We start from the raw sequence: 23,155 nt of genomic DNA on the forward strand, positions 1-23,155 counted from the left end.
GTGTTGCCTCTGGGTATGAAATGCGCTATACAAATAAAGCTTTGATTGATTGATTGATTGAAATTAGGAATGATAACCAGGAGAAGGTATTTCTGGGCACTGGATTCATGCCTAGAAACCACATCCCCATTAATTTTAATCTTGAGTTATTGTTTTATTTTTATTTTTTCTATGCATTGTAAAACAATGACATTTCTCTCTATAGTGCTTCGACGGTATCCATGGGAACGGCTCGTGCAACTGTAGGCCAGGATTCGCTGGCTTTGCGTGTCACCTCTGCTCTGATCCTGCCAAGTATGGCGAGAACTGTGATAAGGGTGGGTCCAAACGCTGGGAAATATCCACACTTTCACCTCCCAGTCCTCCCTCATCCCTTCTGACTAGACACGGCGTAGGAGGAAATAAGCAGAATCCTCTTAACACTGTTGCTTTACCTTGAGTAGAACCATTTTAATACTTGGGGTGCAGTTGATTTGCGTTACCAACTGCACCATGGGTGGAAATGTGGTGGAGGAGATACTGTTAGTCCATTCTCTCCACAAAATCAAACCCAAGAAAGCCTTGTGTATTTTAATACTTGTCACACATTTCCACATACTGTAAATCTGTCACCTCTTTGCTGTTTTCTCATTCCCCAGACTGTCGCTGTCTCCATGGGGTGTGTGACAACAGGCCTGACAGTCTCGGGGTCTGCAGGAGGGGGATGTGTCAGGAGGGCTACTCCGGGGAGTACTGCGATAAAACAGCCACGCCTTGCAACTCAGACGGCCTGTCGGAGCACTGTCACGTCCGTGCCTACTGCACAGACAGAGGAACCCACGCAACGTGAGCGGCCGCTTCTCATTCTCCCAATCCTCTTCATCGGCTTCTCCTCCTATCGGATAGACAATTAGGATTTGAATTAGGAGGGTGTGAGGGAGAGAAAGGGGAGGATTTCTCCCCTCTATCATTCTCAGGGGATTGGGAGCTGAGAGATTAGATGTCTGGAGAAATTGGACTCAACTCCTGGATTGGGGGGTGTGGGGGGGTGGGGTGGTAAGGGTTTGGGCTAATCTGGGATTCAAGACATCTTCCCCAGTATATCACTCACACCCACCCACCCACCCAACATGTACACAAACACACACGTACGCTGTCTCTTGTGTGACAGGTGTGTGTGCATGCGGGGATACGAGGGGGACGGACACTACTGCACCGCCGTCAACCTCTGTCTGAAGGAAGACCGGGGGGGCTGTGATACCAACGTAAGACTGATTAGAATCTAGCACCATGACCCAGATTAAGGATTAGGATCTTTAGGCCCATGACCCAGATTAAGGCCTACTAGTCGACTACAATCTGGTGTCAACGAAGGTTCTCCATAGATATCGATTTCTAGTCCTGGATTTGGTTTAATCCAAGTCTAGGAAACAAGTATTCATTTAATTGATTTTGCATATACAGTATTGTTATTTGTTCGTTCTAGAAATATGCAGATACAAACTTTTTTTATATGAACATGATCTTCATCTTGGATAGTGAGATAGTTGTAGAGATACACAGCTGTTCATCTGGATAGTGAGATAGTTGTAGAGATACACAGCTGTTCATCCATGCACTCATGTAGAACAGATTGACTAGAGGGATGCTTTCATTTGAAGCTTGAATAGTTGCAACACCATCTTTCCCCTCAGGCCCAGTGTGTGTACGCAGGACCAGGGAACATGTCGTGTGTGTGTAACGAGGGCTGGACCGGGGACGGGTCGCTTTGCACCGAGGTCAACAACTGTCTTCTGCCGACTCGTGGCGGCTGTCATCGCAACGCGGACTGCAAAGCTCTAGGGCCGGGCCAGGTACTGGATCAACGAGACTCGCACTTCTCAGCCACACATCGGTTTAATCATAATTGAAAGGCTGTTAAGGAAAAAACCTTACTTGGTTTAGTTTAGATTTCAAAGAACACGCTGAGTGGTCGGTCAAGCTGGTTTTAAACAAAGGCAATAGTTTTATTCTGTTACGATTCTGCAGAGTCGGACTCTAGCACAGGAAGTGAATCCAGTCCGAGTGAGTCAGATGTGGACGAGGTCGATAGGTTATACAGTGAAAAAGGAAGTGACATAGTTTCAGGATGAAGAGGACAGGGAAGTGGTGTCACACAGGAAGAATTTGTAGTTTTAACAGACTGATCTATGAGAACGAACTACAAAGTTAGAACAACAGTCAAGTAGGAAAACAGAACACTTTGGTGAGACTTGAATTTCATTCACAAGGCTCAATGGAGTTATCGTCAAGATTCCGACCCCGTTAATCAGGGGTTAAATTGGAATTTGTTATGTGGGTGGGTGGGGGGGCGGTTTTAGCCTTCATGCACCCTTCCCCCGTTGGGAAGGGTGCATGAAGGGGCAGCAGTGGGGGGGGGTGGGGCTTAATACTGCTTCATAAATAGCAAAGGAAATGGCCGGCCTGCCAGTCTTCCATTGGACAGGCCCATTAGAGGGATTCGGCTCAGAATGAACGGACGCGTCTATCGAGTCAACTCCAAGAAAAATGACAGACTGACTCTTCCAAGACAGAGAAGAGAACACTTGCCCACCATTTCACTCTGACTGTGATTCTAGAAACAGACCGGGCTTGAGAGAAGGAGGGCAAGAGAAGAAAAAGAAAAAATCAGTATTTTCCCATTGTAGAATGACCAGCCCATGTGAGTCACACAGCATGTTGCAGGAGTGGACCATGACGTTACAGCACAGTGTCATTTCAGAAGAAAGCTACGCCCATGCGTACCAGTCAAAACCTTTCCTCCAACCATACCTCATTTCTCCCCTCTCCTCCCCTCCTCTCCCCCTTCCCTCTCCTCCTCTCCATGTCCTCCTCTCCCTTCACACCCTGGTCTCACCTGAAACCATTTGCTTTGAATGATGTCAAATCAGCAATGTCCTAGTATTTCCTAGTTACTTAAACACTGAGGAAGGGGAATTGAATGAAATGGAATCTGTTTAGAGCACGTTGAACTGTACTGTTTTGCACGTCCACAGACGTCTTAGAGGGGTCCAAGCCAGACGTTTGAATATTGAGGGGTCCAGCAGACGTACAAACGGGATTCAGGACCGACAGACGTTATTAAGACATGATCTGAACGTCTCCCTGACGTTGCGTGTTTGCTGGGCTGCCTATAATGTGAACATAATATTTCACAAAGCACCATCTGAATGACTACCTTCCTGTTTTTTCCCCCCAGAATGAATGCACATGTAAGAAATCATACATGGGAAATGGATTAGTCTGTGACTTGATCAACCCCTGTCTGGTGAACAACGGAGGCTGCCATGAATTGGTTTGCGCTGATTTCCTTCATTAAAGTATATAATACTTAACGCCTGAATCTATCCCTATTTCCAGTGCAACTAGCCTATCTGATTCACTTGTACAGTATATTGTAACCTGCTATGCAGCTGCCCCTTGCTCTGCTACTTAGTCTTAATGTGCTGAGATGAACGTGAATGGCTTCTCCTCATTAGGCTAAGTGTACATCTGGAGGAGGAGGAAACCGCAGCTGTGAATGTCCGGAGGGGTATGGAGGAGATGGAGCTGTATGCTATGGAACTGTCCTAGAGGTGCGCATGTGCCACTGACAAACTCTAATAGTGACTGTGATCATTTTTAAACAGACAGTCCTTTTCTATGTCCTAATAATTCCTATTCATAGCTGCACTTGCTCTTGTCTGGTTATGGTACTAACTGTTTCTTTTCATCATAGGATGTGGAGATGAATAGGGATCTTGGTAGATTCTATGCATATTATATGGTATGTAGGTCTCAACTAACTCCTTATGTTTTAGTTCAATCATTGCCTCAAATCATCTCATTTTAAGTTGAACTAGAGTTTTAACATGTTTGTTCTTGTTCTTAGTTGAACTCCAAGGTTGATCTGAGTGGCAATATTACCGCGTTAATACCCTCCAACAGAGCTCTTGAAAATTTCAGCGAGGAAGCGAGAATGTTTTGGACTGATCGTTATAGATCCTCTTTCTTTGTAAGGTAACTGACTCCGAACACCCTCTTTAGAGGATGACACTATGTTAGTTGTTGAACCACAACAAGCACATTTATAGAATAGCTCCAAGATTGCTTTTTTTTTCCTACACCAGAGCACACATTCTGCAGGGCGTGTTTTCCATTGAGGACTTGGACAAACAAGTCAACAAAAAGCTGCCGACCCTCAATCCAGGCATCCAATGGGAGATAAAGAATACGAGTGGGGTGAGGTGAAAGGTTTACCTCCATGTTAGTGAAATCAATGCGGCCATTTTATAGCCAGTGTTAAATCAATCTAGCAATACATTCAATGCTATTCATATGGGTGAGATTGTTATTTTTATGATTTCACAGCAAATACAGATAGAAAATGCAACTATCTTGAAGCGCAACTTGCCAGCACTGAACGGATACATTCATATTATTGATAAGGTAATTTCATATTTATCACTGTCATGGTTTTGGAGTTTAATACAGCATTTCATGACACCATGTAGCTGTTTATGTTTTGAGTGTCCCTTTAGCTAAATATCCAAACTATTGCTCCTCATGCTTTCTTTGCGTGGGTATAATTCTCTTGGTATCTTGTTCCATAATTAAAGGGCTGAGATAAAGACATTGTTCTAATGGGGGGTTTCAGGTGCTCGTACCCTCAGTGTCAGACATCCCCCCGCAACCCCCCGGCATCATGCAGTTCCTCAACAACACCCCCTCCCTCAGTCTCTTCAGAAAGGCTGCGCTGGTGAGATCTGACCTGGCTATACAAGCACAATCAGAACATCTGAAGATAATCGGATTATTTATATTGATTAATTTGTGCTTCCTACTGCAGCTCTACAACCTGATAAAGATTATTGGATCAGACGACTACACCATTCTAATCCCTCATGACGATGCAATCAAAGAGTACCTCAGCAAATCGAATTCGACTCAGTTGGTATGCAGTTTTTCATGACTGATCAAAACATTGTTGCTGCCTCGTGAGAGTGGTGAGGTCTGATGTCATTTTGTAGGCTGAAAAGTTAGCATCACCTCCATTTTGTTTCTGAGTTCTAAATCCCTATGGGGAAAATTAATGGGATTTGCAAAAAAAAATCACAAAACTTATCTTCAATTATGTATTTTTAGTTTTATAACGAAACGTAGCCTACTGCAGTCTGGGAGTCTGTTAAACACATACGTTATTTTGGGCATTTTTTCGTGAATCACATTCATTTTTAGAACTCAAATCACGGCAATGTTAACGTTTTAGCCTACAAGATGACGACATCACCTCACAAAACATTATAGTTGGTAAAACAGCAGTACAGTATGTATACAATATGATAATTGATTCCAATGAACAAGGGTAGTGACAAAATGCTGTATTTTGGTTTATTACAAATGAAACACATTCTCATTCATTCATTCATTCATTCATTCATTCATTCATTCATTCATAGTAACTATGATAACATGCTCCCTCTCAACAGAATGAAGATGTATTTAAATACCACATTATTTATGATGATCGAGTGTTTCCAGATCATGTTCAAGATGGGACCTTGAAATCCACTTTACTTGGGACGTCTTACCAAATCATGTTTCATCTGAGCGGTGAAAACAAGGTAATAGCTCACGCTCAGGAGTTCACACGCATGCTCTTTATTTCCAACTTCCTTGATGTTGGATAGTATTCTAGGATCAAAACAAACTTCATGCCATATTTGTAATTGGTTGTTCTCCAACTTTTCTAGACCTTGGCCAATGAGGTGCCCCTGGATGGAAGCTATAATGAGACCAGAGATGGGGTTGTCATTGTAATCCCGCAGGTTTTACAGGTTCACAAAAACCGATGTGGCAACGATATCATCATGACTATGAGGGTAAGTGAGGACACTTAAACTGTTCTGGGAGTTAAGTTAATAAAGGATTAATGATAACTATAAATAATAATTAGGAAAGTGTATTTGTATAGCACATTTCAGCAACAAGGCGATTCAAAGTGCTTTACATGAGACATTAAAAGCATCAAGACAAAGTGCAAGGAATGCATATAAGGTCATATAAAATGAAATGCAAAAAAAGGACATTTAAAACAAAATGCAGGAAAAATAGAATACATGAATAAAAGTTACAGTGCAGTGTATGAGTCAATAATTATTTGATTTAATGAAAAGCAGCGGTGAAAAGAAGTCCTCAGTCTTGATTTAAAAGAACAGAGTTGCAGCAGACCTGCAGTTCTCTGGAACTTTGTTCCAGGTATGTGGAGCATAAAAACTGAACGCTGCTTCTCCATGTTTTGTTTTAACTCTGGGGACAGAAAGCAGGCCTGTGCCAGATGACCTGAGAGGTCTGGATGGTTCATAACGTAGCAGCAGATCAGAAATATATTTTGGCCCTAAACCATTCAGTTCTTTATAAACCAACAGCAGTATTTTAAAGTCAATTCTTTGACAGACAGGAAGCCAGTGTAAGGACCTAAGAACTGGAGTGATGTGATCCACTTTCTTGGTCTTAGTGAGGACACAAGCAGCAGCGTTCTGAATCAGCTGCAGCTGTCTGATCGATTTTTTAGAGAGACCTGTAAACACACTGTTACAGTAGTCGAGTCTACTGAAGATAAACACATGGACACGTTTTTCCAGATCCTGTTGAGACATAGATCCATTAAGACTTTGTAATTGTCTTAATGTCTGTTGAAATTCAGGTCAGAGTCAATGACTACACCAAGATTTCTGGCTTTGTTTGTGGTTTTTAGCATTACTGATTGGAGCTGAGTGCTGACTTTTAATCATTCTTCTTTGGCTCAAAAGACTATTACTTCAGTTTTATTTTTGTTTAGTTGAAGAAAGTTCTGTCACATCCAATCTTTGTATAGTCCCCTGGTGATATGGTGTCATAGAAAATTGTAGTTTCACCACCTCCCTTGTAATTGACCACCTCCCTCAACCTTTCACATAGCTGTGCTAACCTAATTTATGACAGGATGACCACTCTTCAGGAGGTCAACACACCTAGACTTTGTCTGGCCTGAATAACCATTCTTTGTTCTATTATCCCTGTAAGATTTACCGCTCTTTCTCATATCAAGTGTCTCAACTCTTGACCACTGTTGATGACGTATGCCATTTATTATGACGTGTACAGATAGGTTAGCCAATCACATCCCTGGAAGCGTCATACCTGTGTATTGCTTTGAATATAAGGCCGCGCAAGACCAGACTGCGGCACTTCTGATGGATACCACTTACGTGGGTCTCCTCTGAAGTCCTTGCGCTCGTATGTTTTCTCAATAAATCAGACTTAACCTCTTTGAGCGAACCTTGGCAAATCTTTTTTTACTTTAGATCAGATTTAATTCCATTACAGTGGTGATATCAGTTTGTGTCGTCTGCGTAGCTATGGTAACATTTTGTTGTTTTCCATAATTTGAGCTAGTGGGAGCATGTACATTTTGAACAGAAGAGGCCCCAGAATGGAGCCTTGGGGAACTCCACAGGTCATTTTTGTCTGCTCAGATTTGTAGTTAGAGAAAAACAAACATACATTGTTCTGTTCTTAAATATATCAGAGATCAGACTTTTTTCTACTTCTTCTCTCCAACTCTGATTCACTGCCCATCCCTCTGTCCCTTTCTTTCTTCCACTCCATCTCTCTCGTTCTTTGTTCATCTTCCTAGGGGAGGTGTTCAGCCTGCGATGCAAAACCCAGATGTTATGGTTCACCTACCCCAGTAAGACTGAACATTCTAATCCTACAGTATATACATCATGCTTGTCAATATACTGTTCATTCTCAGCATCATATTTTTTCAATGTTCTTATGATGAAACATATTTGTTCATGACTGATTTTTCTTTATTGTAGGTTAAGGAAGAGTTCTCTCCGGATATGAAATCGAACTGCAAATACAGGAAGAAAGTTGGCTCCAGATATAAATCTGTGCCAGGTTGTGTTATCAACTGCATGAAGGTGTCCAAGGTACAGTAAGATATTCATGAGTCGGATGCCATTGCTGTATTATGCAAGGGCAGAAATGCGGTGAAAATGCTAAACAACATCAATCAATCAATCAATCAATCTACTAGATGTACAATGCTCTCTCATGAAAAACATGAATACATATTTCTTGAGGGCATCATTCTAGAACAACATCCTTGGTCCATTTGCAAGAGCTACAGTACAGTATCCAGCTCACAAGCCCAGCATGGTTAGCCTGCTTGTTAGTAATCTAACTGTTGTCAACCCCTTGGGTGCAGGACCACTCATGCTGCACTGGCTACTTTGGGCACAACTGTTTCAAATGCCCAGGAGAGTTGGACAACTGGTGCTCAAACAATGGCAAATGCAATGATGGCAACTTTGGCAACGGCGAATGCAGGTGCAATGAGGGGTTTCATGGAACGGCCTGTGAGACCTGTGAGCCAGGCAGATATGGGAAAGACTGCAAGTCAGGTAGGAGTAACTGCTTATGGCATCTACAGATTCCTCTTACCAGACGATCTTGTACATAACAAATATAATAAACAATAAATATCCTTGAATCCCTTGAATTTGGTCCTGGCGGGAATTACACCAGACTCTGACTGCATCTGACAGTTACAGCAAACTCCACCCAATAAAGAACTCAACCATTTATTTGGCCAGTTTCCTAACAGAAAAATAGTCTGAGGCTTTCTTTTTCTTTTTTTTTTATAACTCATTTTTTAAATTGCATTTCACAAATGTAAACAGAAAACAAACAATCAAACATCAGGGCTGCTTAACTGGCGTCACATTATAATAAATAAACAATTAAAGTGAGGCGTTCTTTTTCCTATAGGCAAAGTTGTGTCTGGAGTTTGGTGTAGCAGTCATTGCTGCTGTCACATGCCTGTATGCCCTCTGAGCAACAGAGACTTCCCACTCTATTCAGCCGTCACACTACCTGCAGCCCACTGTTAAATGAGGATGCAGTAAAAGGCATTAAGAGGTCCAGTTTTATGTTTTACCAGTAACCGTGTTCATTTGCAGTCTGCAGCTGTGCTCATGGGAAGTGTTTGGATGGACTGGAAGGTAATGGAAGATGTCTGTGCTACAAGGGCTGGAAAGGAGTCAACTGTTCTGTGGGTGCGTTGCTGAAAGATGACGAATTCACGTATTTAACATGCCTTTGCAAACATTTCAATAGATAACAGAGATGCATTCTCCTGCACTCCATTCCATTGATGAGATGAATAATAATTATAACAACAATATGCATAGTTGCTGAATGGGGAGTTACTCATGAATTTACATTTTTCAGATGTGTACTATTGTAATTTTCTGTCTCTGTCAATCATTCTCTTTTTAGAAATTGTGGATGATGCATGTGGTGGTGTCTGTGATGAGAATGCAAAGTAAGTGCTTAACGTATGACTATGTTGTAACTGATAAGTATTGCTATCGTCAGTGCATAATTGGGACCTTGTTTGGTTTTCAGCTGTGTTACCAACAGTAGCGGAACAACCCCTACCTGTACCTGTGTCGCGGGATTTGAGGGAAATGGAACCTTCTGCAAAGGTTGGAAATCATTTTCCATCTGAAGATGATCTTATTTCGTGGTTGTGTGCAGGACATGTTTGGTATTGCTGCCATTGTTAGGTTCCCACTTCAAGATATGGCCGTTTTAACCCCCCTCCCATTGACAATTAATTTTTGGGTCGTGAGCCCAAGTCGGTGGCGTTCCCCCGCTTATTTTTACTCCGGAGAAATAAGTGGTCTGGAGTGTACGTCCAAATAATGGCGGGAATGGGTGAATGGGTGGCCGTGTTTGGGCGGCTCTGTGGCGCCCCCCCTGGGTCGTAGCTGGCGGGGGGCAGTACCGGTGCTCTCCGGGCTCTCCTCCCGCACACCCCAGTCCAAACCCCTTGTCTCTAGCACCCCCACACAGGGAGCTGGCTTCGTTCTAAGATTTGTTTTAATTAGTGGATCCTATCCTTGATTTGGATCCGCTCCGAAATGTAATGGGTTCTAAGTTGGCCCATGCTACTGTACATATACTGTACACACAGAAAATCGGTCCAGTAGTTTTTGTGTTATCCTGCTAACAGACAAATAAACAAACAAACAAAGAAACAAACCGAAAACATTCCCTCTCGCCATGTGCTGTCGCTGGGGCGGTGGTAAAAATAGACTGGATTCAAATAAATAATTCACCTACTGTGACTTTTTTGTGTCTCTGCAGTCCTCTGTTCTTGTTTGTTTGTTTCTGTACCCGGGCTGCGCCCCAAGCTGATGTAACAGTTGGTTGGGGGGCGCATTATAAATAAAAATAACATAACATACTGTACATTAGCATGTAAGCATCTGTCCCACTGTTATAACTACGTAATCTGCAAATATAATAATTAACTGCAACTCAAAATGTTTTATTTCTTTCATAGAGGTACACCTATGTGTCACCGCCAATGGCGGCTGCTCGTCGTTCGCCAACTGCACTGAGACGGTACCGGGAGAAAGAACCTGCACCTGCAAAGAAGGATACACTGGAGATGGAGTGGTCTGCTTGGGTATGTTAGAGTGAACAACTAAACTACTGGTCTGCTTGGGTATGTTAGAGTGAACAACTTAACTACTGGTCTGCTTGGGTATGTTAGAGTGAACGACTTAACTACTGGTCTGCTTGGGTATGTTAGAGCGAACAACTTAACTACTGGTCTGCTTGGGTATGTTAGAGTGAACAACTTAACTACTGGTCTGCTTGGGTATGTTAGAGTGAGCGACTTAACTACTGGTCTGCTTGGGTATGTTAGAGTGAACGACTTAACTACTGGTCTGCTTGGGTATGTTAGAGCGAACGACTTAACTACTGGTCTGCTTGGGTATGTTAGAGTGAACAACTTAACTACTGGTCTGCTTGGGTATGTTAGAGCGAACAACTTAACTACTGGTCTGCTTGGGTATGTTGGAGTGAACGACTTAACTACTGGTCTGCTTGGGTATGTTAGAGTGAACAACTTAACTACTGGTCTGCTTGGGTATGTTAGAGTGAACAACTTAACTACTGGTCTGCTTGGGTATGTTAGAGTGAACAACTTAACTACTGGTCTGCTTGGGTATGTTAGAGTGAACAACTAAGCTACTGGTCTGCTTGGGTATGTTAGAGTGAACAACTTAACTACTGGTCTGCTTGGGTATGTTAGAGTGAACAACTAAACTACTGGTCTGCTTGGGTATGTTAGAGTGAACAACTTAACTACTGGTCTGCTTGGGTATGTTAGAGTGAACAACTTAACTACTGGTCTGCTTGGGTATGTTAGAGTGAACAACTTAACTACGGATCTGCTTGGGTATGTTAGAGTGAACGACTTAACTACTGGTCTGCTTGGGTATGTTACCGTGAACGACTTAACTACTGGTCTGCTTGGGTATGTTAGAGTGAACGACTTAACTACTGGTCTGCTTGGGTATGTTAGAGTGAACAACTTAACTACTGGTCTGCTTGGGTATGTTAGAGTGAACGACTTAACTACTGGTCTGCTTGGGTATTGTAAGAGCCAGATATGTTGCTGGGATAGCTGTGTGTGATTCACTGTGTGAGCATTGGGTGGCCCTGTCACATTGCCTGAGGCAGGTACAAAGGTAGCGCATTCACTATGGTTGTCAGGTGTTGACCCCAGAAAGGGCAAACAGGTTTTGACCGCTAAGTTTGTTGAGTTTCTGCACAAGTGAGTACGGACTTTGTTGGCATGCATGGAGACAATAAATTAATGTTATACTGTACTGCAAATCGTTGTGTACGGATCCTGTATTGGAAAGGAACATAACCAATGCCAATTTCGAGCGTACGGCGCATCAACCATCACTCTGAAGGTAGCTTACAGTAGTAGACTGAGCTCCTATAACAGGTGAACAACTTAACTACTGATCTGCTTCTCGGCTCAATAATACACAATTATCTTGTTAATAATACACAATTATCTTGTTACTGATGTAGTAGCTTTTAAAAATAAAGATCTTTTTAAGTTAGACTTGGTACAGTACATTCTCAACGAAAATTCATGTTTTTTGGACAGCTCCTGTACAGTATGTGTTTCTGTCTATCATAATGAAGAGAAAAATTAATGTTTAACATATCTTAAACATTCAATTTTTTGCAGAGATTGATGGCTGTTTAATTAACAATGGTGGCTGTAGCGGACTGGCTGAGTGCATCAAAACAGGACCAAACTTAGTAAGTGACTCTCTCTCTCTCAAAAACACTGTACTGTATCCTTCAGATTAAGATGTGTATTAGCCAAGTAGGCTTTCACCTACAAAGAATTGGTCTGTTGGTGCATAATATAAATGAAAAATCCTCAGAGTAGATCCTGTACACTAGCAGAGTGTTACCTTGAGTTACCCTACCCAACACCTTAGGCTGGCTGCCCGGCTGACCATGTTACCCATATGCCCTCATTACAGTGAACAGCCCACAATGGCAACAAGCCCTCAAAGCAGCTACAATTGCCCTTGACAGGATATTATGGAGACAGGGGTCTTAAATATAAAATTAAATGAACTATGTGGCAGTAATGACCCAGAACTACTCTTGTCTAAGCTTCAGCCTAGTGAGTTTGCTCAAATATTTGTACATAATGTGGCTCGAGTTCAAACCCTGCCCTGGTTACACTTGGCACATCTCGTTTTAAATATCTTCTTTTGACATTTACAGGTGGCCTGTCAATGTCTGTCTGGCTATAGAGGAGATGGAAAGATCTGCTACCCACATAATCCTTGCAGGGAGGTAAGTAAATTATCTGGTTCCATCACGGCTGTTATATTGCATTACTACAAGATGCACTAGTTTCATTTCAAACCTTTATATATATAATAGTCGTGAAGCACCGTTTCCCTCATTTACAGTGATGATGAGTTTACACAGAGACACAAATCAACAAAACAAATGCAATGTATAATAATAACAATAATAATAATGAATATTATTATTATTATTATTATTATTATTATTATTATTATTAAAAACAGTTACAGGTTGAAGTACATTAGATCCATGGATCCAAACTCTGTGACTGAAGGAAGGACCTCAAGCTTTTTTGTTGCTTATCACAACAAGTTATATTAATAACCCCACCTGTGTTCCATCTTCTCTGCAGGACAATGGAGGCTGCGGTGAATTTGCCAGGTGTAGGTACCTCGGGCAAGGGGAAAGGAACTGCTCCTGTATGGGTGGCTACGTGGGAGACGGCCTCGTCTGCCGGGGATCCACCAGGGCGGTGAGTGGAGGCGTGGCATATGTGTGGAGTGCTTGAAGTTGATCATCTATGTGGGTGGATATAATATGGATAAGGTATATGTGGTAGGATGTTATTCCTATCCATTCCCCAGCTGCGTTCATACGCTTCCAGGACATACCGTATCTAACAGTTGAAGGAGGGATAGAATTTGTTAATATACTAAACCTACTGCGATACAGGCCAATACAGACTTGTAGCACTGTTCTTACATTCTCCAACATGTTGCTGCAGGAGCTATTTCGCCGTCCTGAAGCTTTCTGGTTTCGTTCTGTAATGTCTGTGAGTATCCATGACGATCATATCAGCTGAGGTTACTGACTTTATCAAATCCACTGATTATTCATCTTGGCGTTATTCCTGTTTCTCTATGCTGTAGGTGTATGACCCACACCTCTGGTATGGTGATGGGCCTTTCACAGTATTCGTACCTCTCAAGGAGAGCAGCGACAACTATTCGGTAAACTATTAATAATGTTTTTCAAGATCGTCTGTCTCCCTGACTCTTCGCCTGCCTGCCTGTCTGTCTGACAGGGTGTCTTGTCTTCTTGTGTGCAGTTGAGTCCCTGGGAGAACCAGGGCCGAACCACAGACTTGGTGAGGTACCACACCATCACCTGTGAGATTCTGATGTTGGAAAACCTTAAGTCCATCATCACCGCTGTGGCCGCGTCTGGCCACCGTCTCAACTTTACCGTCAAGGAGGTGTGTCTTTAGCAGACCAGTCAGCTCTTTCTACCTTTAACCATATTAGTAACTCATGTGTCCTTTTCTATGCAGTATGGCAAAACATATAGTAAATGATTATCACTTCTGCTTGCTTTCTCTCTCTCTCTCTCTCTCTCCTAATTCCAGGGTACTGTGTACATAAATGAAGACACAAAGATTGTCACCAGTGACTATACCACCTATGATGGCGTAATACATTATATTGACAAGGTCCTCACTCCATATGAGCTGAAGGATAAACCAGTTTTATCATCTAAGGTACAGATAAATCCTATAAGAACTTCAAATCAATCATATACAGTAAGAACTACAAGTCACAATGTGGCCCAGATGTGGTCACAATGTGGCCCAGATGTGGTCATGTAAAGTTTTTTTACCCACTCACCTGCAGATGAATTTCACTGAGGCAGCAAAGACGTACGGATATACCAAGTTCAGCAAACTCATTGAGGTACAATTAAAGGATAATTAATAGTAATGATAACTATTATAACAACAATATGCATGGGTAAAACACATGACTTGTTGAACTGTTCATTTTAAGTGTGTGTGTGTGTGTGCGTGTGTGCGTGTGTGTGTGTGTGTGTGTGTGTGTGTGTGTGTGTGACATTAGGATGCCAACTTGATGAGCCTGTTACAGGACCCCATCCACAAGCCCTTCACCATGTTTTGGCCGTCTGACGCGGCCCTCAGCTCCCTCTCAGCCGACAGGCAGCGTTGGCTGTACAGTGAGGACCACAGAGACCAACTAGTCAGCCTCATCAAGGCCCACATCGTCCGCAACATAAGGGTGAGCTCTCCTCTCCTTGCTTCGCTTCAAAAATCGATTAGGAAAACACATAAACACAACAGACAATGTAATCCAGCCTGCGTTGAACCAAAGAGTGACGAGATGTCTGTTATGTTCCAGGCTGGAGGTGTGAGTTATCCGGGGCGGAACACCGTGTACCGGACCATGCATGGATCCAAGATTTCAGTCACCTGTGACAAAAAACTTGTGGTAAGCTGTGGTGAAGCGAAAAGGCTATGTGCCGTGCGTTGACATGCTGAGTCGATTCTCATTTTCTAAGACACAGGCTTCAACGGGTTGCATTGGATTCAGGCCTCAGTTTGACAGCTGAAGGTTGTATGTCTACCTCAGGGGAACGTGATCCTTAATGACAACAGTGCTCAAGTCATTGAGCGGTACATGCAGTTTGATGTTGGCGTCGCTTATGGCATTGACCAACTGCTGGAGCCACCTGGCTTAGGAGCCCACTGTGACGGGCTTGTCAACAGGACTGTTTATGTGAGTATTAAGCATCATTGTAATATCACATATCTTATTGTGAATCAACGTTTCAAATGATAGTCAAGTAAAGTACACAATGTATGATATGCATTCATATTCATATCCGAGCCTGACCACATAGTGTACGTCTTCTGTTTCACCAGTCACGCTGCAGCATGACCTGCCAGAGCGCACGCTTGTGTCCATTTGGGTCTGTGGACTCGGTAAGACTCCAGGACTGAACGAGTCTACTGCATTTTCAAATGGATCAGAATTAACCACGACCCTGAAGCTGACATGTCTAGTGCGCTGGTTTTTGTGGCAGCACACTGTGATAGAGATGTGGTCACTAATATGGGTTTCCTGTGTTTTAAAGGGCAAGAATGAGATATGCATACCTACCCACAGGCCGTACTTCCGTCACTTCGGTCACATGAGCCACTTCGGGTCTCAGTCCAGGAGGAAATTATTTGAAGATATTCATAACTTGCAATTGGGATTTAACGGGCTTATTGGTTGCAAGAGGGTTTGTTTGTCACAGTCATGGTCCAGCATGTGTTGTAAGAACCACTTCGGGAGAGACTGCCAAGGTGAGACCTCTTACACAGACAACACACTAACAAAGTGGCACGGACAGTAATACAACAGAACTACCTGTAGTACTTTGTAAATCAAGTTTTTATTGCATTTAACTTTGGTGCATGACAGTGAAGCGTTTCATATACACTTTGTGAGATGTTTCTTGTTGTTTACAATACATGTAACAGCAGTGGCATGAACAAAAAAAGACAAAAAATTAGGACAAGAAAGAAAAAAGAGTACTTCTAGAAACATGACTAGGGGAAATAGCCACGCAACAGGTTATAATATTAATTACTATCTGGAGGCAACATTAATTCATTTAATTAGTCCATAAGAGATCCCAAATTGATGGTTTGGTTATTCAACCTGCTAAGCATAAGCACATATGATACTGTTTTATTATGGAACTAGTACTTTGCATTGTGATTATGACAGATGTTCTTTTTAGTTAATCAGCTGATTAAAAAACAACTCAGACCCCAGAGCTATAATTTTCTGACCAGTTTCTATTGACTTTGGCGATGTTTCCCTATGTTAGGGCCTACTGAACGTTAATGACTTCTCTGTCTGTACTACAATCTGCAATAGCTTTGTGATGGTTTCTCGTTATCATCATCATCATTATCATTATCCCTGCATTAGTTTTATACACAGGTCCTTGTATGCTAATGTACCCTTACACTACAGAGATGTCATTCTGTTTCAGTCTGCTCAGGAGGTTTGGAGTCCCCTTGTGGTGATCATGGGAATTGCAACGATGGCATAAGTGGGAAAGGGACCTGCCGCTGCCATGATGGTTTCAGAGGAACAGCCTGCGAGCTGTGTGAGCCCAAACACTATGGGTCCAACTGCACAGGTTCACAATCCCACTGAGAACTGGCAAAGACTAGTTCATAGTACAACTACTACTTCTACTACTAGTATATTTACTGATACTACTACTACTACTACTACTACTACTACTCCTACTAGGCCTACTACTATATTTACTGATACTACTACTACTACTACTACTACTACTACTACTACTACTATTACTTATACTACTACTACCACTACTACCTCTAGTACTTCTACTACTACTACTACTACTACTACTATTACTTATACTACTACTACCACTACTACCTCTAGTACTTCTACTACTACTACTGCTACTACTACTACTACTACTACTACTACTACTACTACTACTACTACTACTACTATTACTACTACTACTACTACTACTACTACTACTACTACTACTATTACTTATACTACTACTACCACTACTACCTCTAGTACTTCTACTACTACTACTACTACTACTACTACTACTACTACTACTACTACTACTACTACTATTACTACTATTACTACTACTACTATTACTACTACTACTACTACTACTAGTACTACTACTACTGCTACTAATGATACTGCTTGGGTCAGTGTTCTACCTTGTTCTCGTAACTATCTTTTGCTTTGCCTAGTTATGACCAGAGGTTAACATTTGTCTGATTATGGTATTGTACTTTATTTTTGCAAACCGACCCAATGTGTTTACACACGTTTGGTTGAGTCACTGTGTGGTGGGACATCTGTGTGTTATAGGATGCAACTGTACTGTGCATGGGAGTTGTGACGAGGGAATAGAGGGCGATGGAAGCTGTGCCTGTGAGGAGGGTTGGTCGGGAGACCAATGTCAGCTGAAAATGGGTACAAATCATTCTCACTTATGTTCAATGCTCCACAAAAGATTAGTCCAGATGTTCGGTTGTGTGTGTGACGACGTGTGTGTAATGAAAACAATCTGCTCTCTGTCCTCTGTCTGTGATCAGAGAAACAGCCTGTCTGTTCCCCAGAGTGCCATCCCAATGCTGTGTGCCTACCTGACAATGCCTGCCAGTGTGAATCCCTTTACATAGGGGATGGCAGAAACTGCACTGGTGGGTTGCTACTATGAACCAATCAGGGTTGGGGATGAAAGGTGTAGGCTATAACTGTGTATGGTGATTTAATGATTCTGGGCTGAGTTTCCCAGAGGCATCGTAGCGCTACGATGAACGCCGTAGCTTACGATGAACGTAGCGCTACGATGCCTCTGGGGAAACTCAGCCCTGTTTTGTTTCTCATTGTTATTATGGTTCTTACAGCGCCTGATCTATGCGGGGAGTACAATGGAGGCTGCCACCAGCATGCGGACTGTACACAGACTGGCGTCGCTGTGAACTGCTCCTGTCAGTCTGGTTACTCTGGCGACGGCTTCTCTTGCGGACCCATCAACAGATGTGTGGAAGAGATCAATGGAGGCTGCAGCGATTTTGCAACATGCCAATTCACAGGTCCTGTGAGTGGTATTTCCATTCTATTATCTAATTTGAGGTTAATCCGGGGTACTAAATAAATCATTTGCAGACAGGTTAACACTGAAACAGGATTCCCCTTTGAAGGTAGAAGTGAATGAGTGGAATTACTATGTCTTCAAACTAAAGTACAATATGCAGTATGAAACTGAAATGCAGCACTGTATTGTCATGCATTTGCAAAACCTTCTACTGCTCTATTCACTCACAGCATGTAGATCTGAATGTGCTGGATAGACAGGACTGTGTTGAAACATGATTTACTGTCTAGAACTGCCCTCTGTTAATGAAGAATGTCTCAAGTCTAATGTACAGTATGTATGTTTGGATAGAATCGAATACATGCATCATGCATTGGTACTGTAAATACGGGTTGAAATTAAATAGTCCTCACTGGTTTAGTGCTATTTATTGATTGTATATTTACTGTTGTTACTCTGACTGCATTGTTGAAAATATGGGTTGAAAATGAGGGATTTCTGAGTTTCCGGGTTTGAATCTAAATAATGAATGAAGTCCGATCAGTTGATAAAATGATATCCCCTCAAATAACCGATTGTATGTAGGCTACTGTCTCTGCTGTAGCTAATCCAAAAAAGCAGTTTGCAATTCAGGCTGCTCAAACTGAGAAATGTAGCCTACATTATAAGCAATGGCAACCAGCTTGTCAAAGAAGCCTAGTAGCCTGTAGCAGTTTACTGCCCCTGTAGCAGTGCTCTACTGCCCCTTGTGGTTGCGGGTTGTAATAATGTTTTACCGCAGCTGCCACTGTCGTTGTTGCTCTCACCATGTGGTAGGACGAAGTATTGCAGTTTGGTTGACTATGTCTAGAACTGGCCTCTGTTAAATGAAGAATGTCTCAAGTGTAATTTGTGTATGTGTGTTTGGACAGAACGAGAGGCAGTGCGAGTGTCTCCCAGGTTACGTGGGGAGTGGGCTCCAGTGCCTGGAGAAGGTGATCCCGCCGGTCGACCGCTGTCTCCAGGACAATGGAGGCTGTGATCCCAAGGCCACCTGCGAGGACCTGCACTTTCATGGTGGGAGATACATGTAGTCATTAAGTTATGGCTGTAAACACAGTGTTTTTTTTTTTTGTTTTTTTAAAACGGAGAGTAAAATGTACGATGATCCAACCAAATTGACTGTAAACCATACTTTAATTTATTTTGTGTTAGGCAGCACTGCTGGGGTGTTCCACCTGCGTTCAGCTGCGGGGAAGTACAAGATGAACTACACAGAAGCAGAGGCCGCTTGTAAGGCCGAGGAGGCTTCCCTCGCCACCTTCTCCCAGATGTCTGACGCGCAGCAGGTGACCCTTCACATTTCTCAATCATCTCTAAAAGATCCCATTTCTCCAACAGTCTCATGAAGAAAAAAACAGATGGATTTGGGATGACTAGCTACTGTTACATTCTTCTCACAGGTAGACTCAGATTTGTGTGGATGGAAGGTAGTTTGTAAGTAAATACACCTTGTAAATGTTGCTTTGATAAAAAGGAAAATGTAGTTCATGTTTTTTTTTCTGTTTCCAGCTTGGAATGCACTTGTGTGTTGCTGGATGGATAGACGAGAAGAAAGTGGGGTATCCTACAAGGTTTCCCTCAGTTAGGTGTGGTGACAACCATGTTGGCATTGTCCTGTACAAACCCCCTATAGATACCAGCAGCAAATATGATGCTTACTGCTACAGAATGGAAGGTAAATCAACTACATGCATACTACAGGGAGTTATTTATTATCCACTGAATGAATCAGTAAACTTTCTCATCTTTTATAGATGTGTACTGTGTGTGTAGAAGTGGATATGTTGGAAATGGAGATTTCTGCAATGGAGACCTGGTCAGTGTCGTGGCCTCCAACTCAAATGTCTCTGTATTCTACAACGTAAGTACACTGGTCTTCAGAGGATGCACACTGGAAGACGAATACACTCGTATTCACTGGAATACATTGGCAAATCCTATCATGAGATGTAGGCTACACATGATTTGCACAAATTTGGATTTGTCCCTTTTTCTCATATATTACATAATTTCCCATTCATTTATTGAATTCTTTCTCACTGTAGACGTTACTGACATATTCAAAATCATCTGTGGAGGGACAGAATCTATTGGATTTCCTGACATCGAGTTCATCGTATGCAACACTCTTTGTACCACACAATGCTGGATTTTCCGAAAATGAGGTGATAATTTTTTAGCGGAAAGGCATAAAATGCAGATGACAGCATTGTTCATTTAGTGTAGTAAAGTTCAATAACAGTTTTCTCTCTGTAATGTATCCAGACATTATCAGAGAGGGACATGGAGTACCATATCTCCACCAATAACAGCATTCACTTCTATGAAGACCTGAAACATCATGGAGTCATCGCCTCCCGTCTGGGGTATAACATCTCAGTGGCGGTCTCCTCCATCAATGTCACTCAGACCCAGGTCAGTAAGGAGCCAGAGCAGATCACGCAGGCTTGGGATCAATGACATCAATTGTTCAATTCAAAAATCATTCTGTTAATTAACTGCAAGTTCAATCCATTGCACCCTCCTAAGGTCTTAGATCACATACTCTGTGAAGTTGACCAGCTCCTGTACATACATGAGTCTTACCTACTGTACACTGTTATAGTTCCAACTTTCTATGGCTCTCATTAAGATGGGTGAATCTATTTAATCTTCATTTGAGACGGAGATCTTTCCAGATCTTTTCTTTTCCAAGAGGGCCCTGCAAAAAAAACACAGAGTAGTGTACAAAGTTGCAACACATAAGTTATAATAATAAAAGTAAAAATAAAAAAAAAGGTAAATTATAGGGCGATAGCTGTTCAGGTCTGATCACTTTTGTGAAAGGGGAGGGGGGGGGGAGTGGAGGGGGTAAATAGGCTGTTTTCCAAATGTCTGAATGATTCAGCAGTGGAGCAGCTGTCAGAGCTGCAAGCCGCAGGAAAAAAGGGTCATGCAAACCTGTCCCTGTTGACTTCCCAGCATCAATCCCTATCAAGGCATCTACCACCCCATCTGCACACAATTGTCTCAATCAAAACAAAGATTCACCAATTGTGGACTGATTTTTCACTAAACCAATTAGAGGCTGGGAGAGGGGGAGCTGGAAGCTGTTTGGTCACGGCCAGATAAGACAATTTATTTCAAATAAAAAGCCTGCTGAGATAAAATGCTGATTAAAAGCTCCTTATCTGTAATGATGCCAGAGCTCTGGTTCGAGAAGCGAAGGAGTTTGTGCGCGTCAGTGCATTTACAGTTTTACAGACTATAGACGGATCTCCTAGAGATATTGCGATTTTGATTTTTTAATAAATACAGTACATTTATTTCTCCATTGCATAAAAATCTGCCAATGAGATACCAGGTTAGTTCTCCTACCCTGAATGATAAGTCTAAGTTGCTTTGTTTCTGTGGTTATTTCACACAGGATTCACAGGCATACAAGCTTGTGAACAAGCGGATGGTATTAACCTGGGATATCCCTGCATCCAATGGAATAATCCATATAATTGAAGGTCCGATGCGAGCCCCACCCCTGCCTGTAAGTGAAACATTTTTTATACAAATCTGATTATCATGTCCCAATTTTTCTCTATGCCTTTATCTACTGGTACCTACCGACACTTCAGGCAAGCTCTCTGACACTTTTTCTTGGAGGTGCACCACGCTAGTTCAGGCCACACCCATTCTGGAGGTACCACGGCAACCTCCATCCTGGTTACGTGTCTGATCATCTGCATCATTGCTGGCCTGGGGTACTATGTCTTCAAACACAAGAACGATGCCTTCCGGTTCCACTACTTCAGGGTAAAAAGCTCCGTTTACAACATGAAAAACCCTCGTAAAACATTTCAATAAAAACAAGTGATCTTATAGTGTCGTTTTCACCATATTAGAATGAAGATGAGGGTGCTTCTTCCAGAGAGGGAGGCACACCGGCCCTGGTGAACATTCCCAACCCCCTGTACAGTGGCTACCGAGCATTCACAGAGCCCTTTGGTGTAAGTGTCCAGTCTGTTCATGGAATCAGAGGGCTTAAAGCTGCAGTATGTAACTTCTGTGCAATGAGCCAGCTACAAGCTAGCTACGATGGAAACATCTGCCTGCCAAGTTGAATTCAGTCTGCTTCAGTGGGTTTGGGTACCCATAAGGCCATAGAAGAATGCCCCGTGTTGCTGATTGGATCTCAGCATGCGCAGCCGCATGCTTTGGACCAGGTGTGATTTGGTGATGAGGTGTGAACTGGCAGAGCCCAACAGCAGTCTACAAGGACAGTCTTCACAGAGGAGCTTGATCAATTATCCATCTCGATTTATCGTATCAATATTGAAATGTTTAAAATCTAACGGAAATCTTACATGTACTGCAGCTTTACATGCTTATGGGCTTCACAACCAAAGCGACTACTGTATCAGTAAGCCTAGCATGGTAAACTAGCATGGTAAAAGCGTGTTTCAACCTTGGTTACCAAATTGTTCAAAGATCAATGTTCAGGGCCAACTGACTATAATCTCGGATTAGCAATCTAATCTAATATTTGAACTCTTGTTTCAGGACTCGGGACAAGAGGCCGAAGCTTCGGGACCACCCCAAGTTCTGGAGTAGCAGAAGAATAAAAAACATTTGAGTCATGTGTCTAAAAGACTATGTAAATGAAACAGGTGTTGCTTTATAGACACTGGTTTTAACACCGATTTGTCCTAACCTTCTGAAATTTGTCCATACACGAGGTGTTCCAAAATATTCTCATCTGTATATTGCGGAGCTTGTCATTATTTCAATCCATTGTCTTGCAGTGCATACCAAACAATCAAATCTCTAGTTAGTAATTCACTGTGCTGACATAATTGCACTGATTAAAGTACCCCTTATACATGTACTGGTCCTAATTACCATAAGACATCCCTGAGTATTTATTCTTTTGAGTTTTAAGGAAAAGGTAATTCAAAATTTCACATCTTCCAACATTCTCGGT

At 42.3% G+C, this 23,155-nt stretch overlaps 1 protein-coding gene across 1 annotated transcript in view; it reads left to right on the top strand.

Annotated features, from left to right (window-relative positions):
• The window catches only part of stab1 (stabilin 1), a gene marked incomplete at its 5' end in the record, with an annotated part of 34,336 nt that extends 11,354 nt beyond the window's left edge, over positions 1–22,982 (top strand). The window contains 44 exons of the mRNA XM_084460718.1: positions 206–317; positions 639–825; positions 1,151–1,244; positions 1,674–1,832; positions 3,218–3,313; positions 3,498–3,550; positions 4,128–4,239; positions 4,369–4,446; positions 4,655–4,756; positions 4,847–4,951; positions 5,487–5,621; positions 5,751–5,879; positions 7,863–7,976; positions 8,255–8,450; positions 9,009–9,104; positions 9,328–9,373; positions 9,457–9,536; positions 10,400–10,525; positions 12,116–12,189; positions 12,670–12,741; positions 13,112–13,231; positions 13,629–13,709; positions 13,808–13,954; positions 14,105–14,236; positions 14,370–14,429; positions 14,592–14,768; positions 14,889–14,978; positions 15,120–15,266; positions 15,413–15,472; positions 15,625–15,838; positions 16,537–16,686; positions 17,427–17,531; positions 17,654–17,761; positions 17,969–18,162; positions 19,071–19,215; positions 19,354–19,487; positions 19,711–19,876; positions 19,956–20,062; positions 20,247–20,366; positions 20,467–20,616; positions 21,608–21,721; positions 21,838–21,987; positions 22,077–22,181; positions 22,735–22,982. Coding sequence (XP_084316844.1) covers positions 206–317; positions 639–825; positions 1,151–1,244; positions 1,674–1,832; positions 3,218–3,313; positions 3,498–3,550; positions 4,128–4,239; positions 4,369–4,446; positions 4,655–4,756; positions 4,847–4,951; positions 5,487–5,621; positions 5,751–5,879; positions 7,863–7,976; positions 8,255–8,450; positions 9,009–9,104; positions 9,328–9,373; positions 9,457–9,536; positions 10,400–10,525; positions 12,116–12,189; positions 12,670–12,741; positions 13,112–13,231; positions 13,629–13,709; positions 13,808–13,954; positions 14,105–14,236; positions 14,370–14,429; positions 14,592–14,768; positions 14,889–14,978; positions 15,120–15,266; positions 15,413–15,472; positions 15,625–15,838; positions 16,537–16,686; positions 17,427–17,531; positions 17,654–17,761; positions 17,969–18,162; positions 19,071–19,215; positions 19,354–19,487; positions 19,711–19,876; positions 19,956–20,062; positions 20,247–20,366; positions 20,467–20,616; positions 21,608–21,721; positions 21,838–21,987; positions 22,077–22,181; positions 22,735–22,785 — 5,193 coding nt within the window. The 3' untranslated portion in view covers positions 22,786–22,982. The remainder of the gene's footprint in view (positions 1–205; positions 318–638; positions 826–1,150; positions 1,245–1,673; positions 1,833–3,217; positions 3,314–3,497; positions 3,551–4,127; positions 4,240–4,368; positions 4,447–4,654; positions 4,757–4,846; positions 4,952–5,486; positions 5,622–5,750; positions 5,880–7,862; positions 7,977–8,254; positions 8,451–9,008; positions 9,105–9,327; positions 9,374–9,456; positions 9,537–10,399; positions 10,526–12,115; positions 12,190–12,669; positions 12,742–13,111; positions 13,232–13,628; positions 13,710–13,807; positions 13,955–14,104; positions 14,237–14,369; positions 14,430–14,591; positions 14,769–14,888; positions 14,979–15,119; positions 15,267–15,412; positions 15,473–15,624; positions 15,839–16,536; positions 16,687–17,426; positions 17,532–17,653; positions 17,762–17,968; positions 18,163–19,070; positions 19,216–19,353; positions 19,488–19,710; positions 19,877–19,955; positions 20,063–20,246; positions 20,367–20,466; positions 20,617–21,607; positions 21,722–21,837; positions 21,988–22,076; positions 22,182–22,734) is intronic.
• Positions 22,983–23,155: the final 173 nt, after the last annotated feature.

The sequence above is a fragment of the Borostomias antarcticus genome, assembly GCF_949987555.1.
Source record: "Borostomias antarcticus genome assembly, chromosome: 33".
Classification (NCBI taxonomy): domain Eukaryota; kingdom Metazoa; phylum Chordata; class Actinopteri; order Stomiiformes; family Stomiidae; genus Borostomias; species Borostomias antarcticus.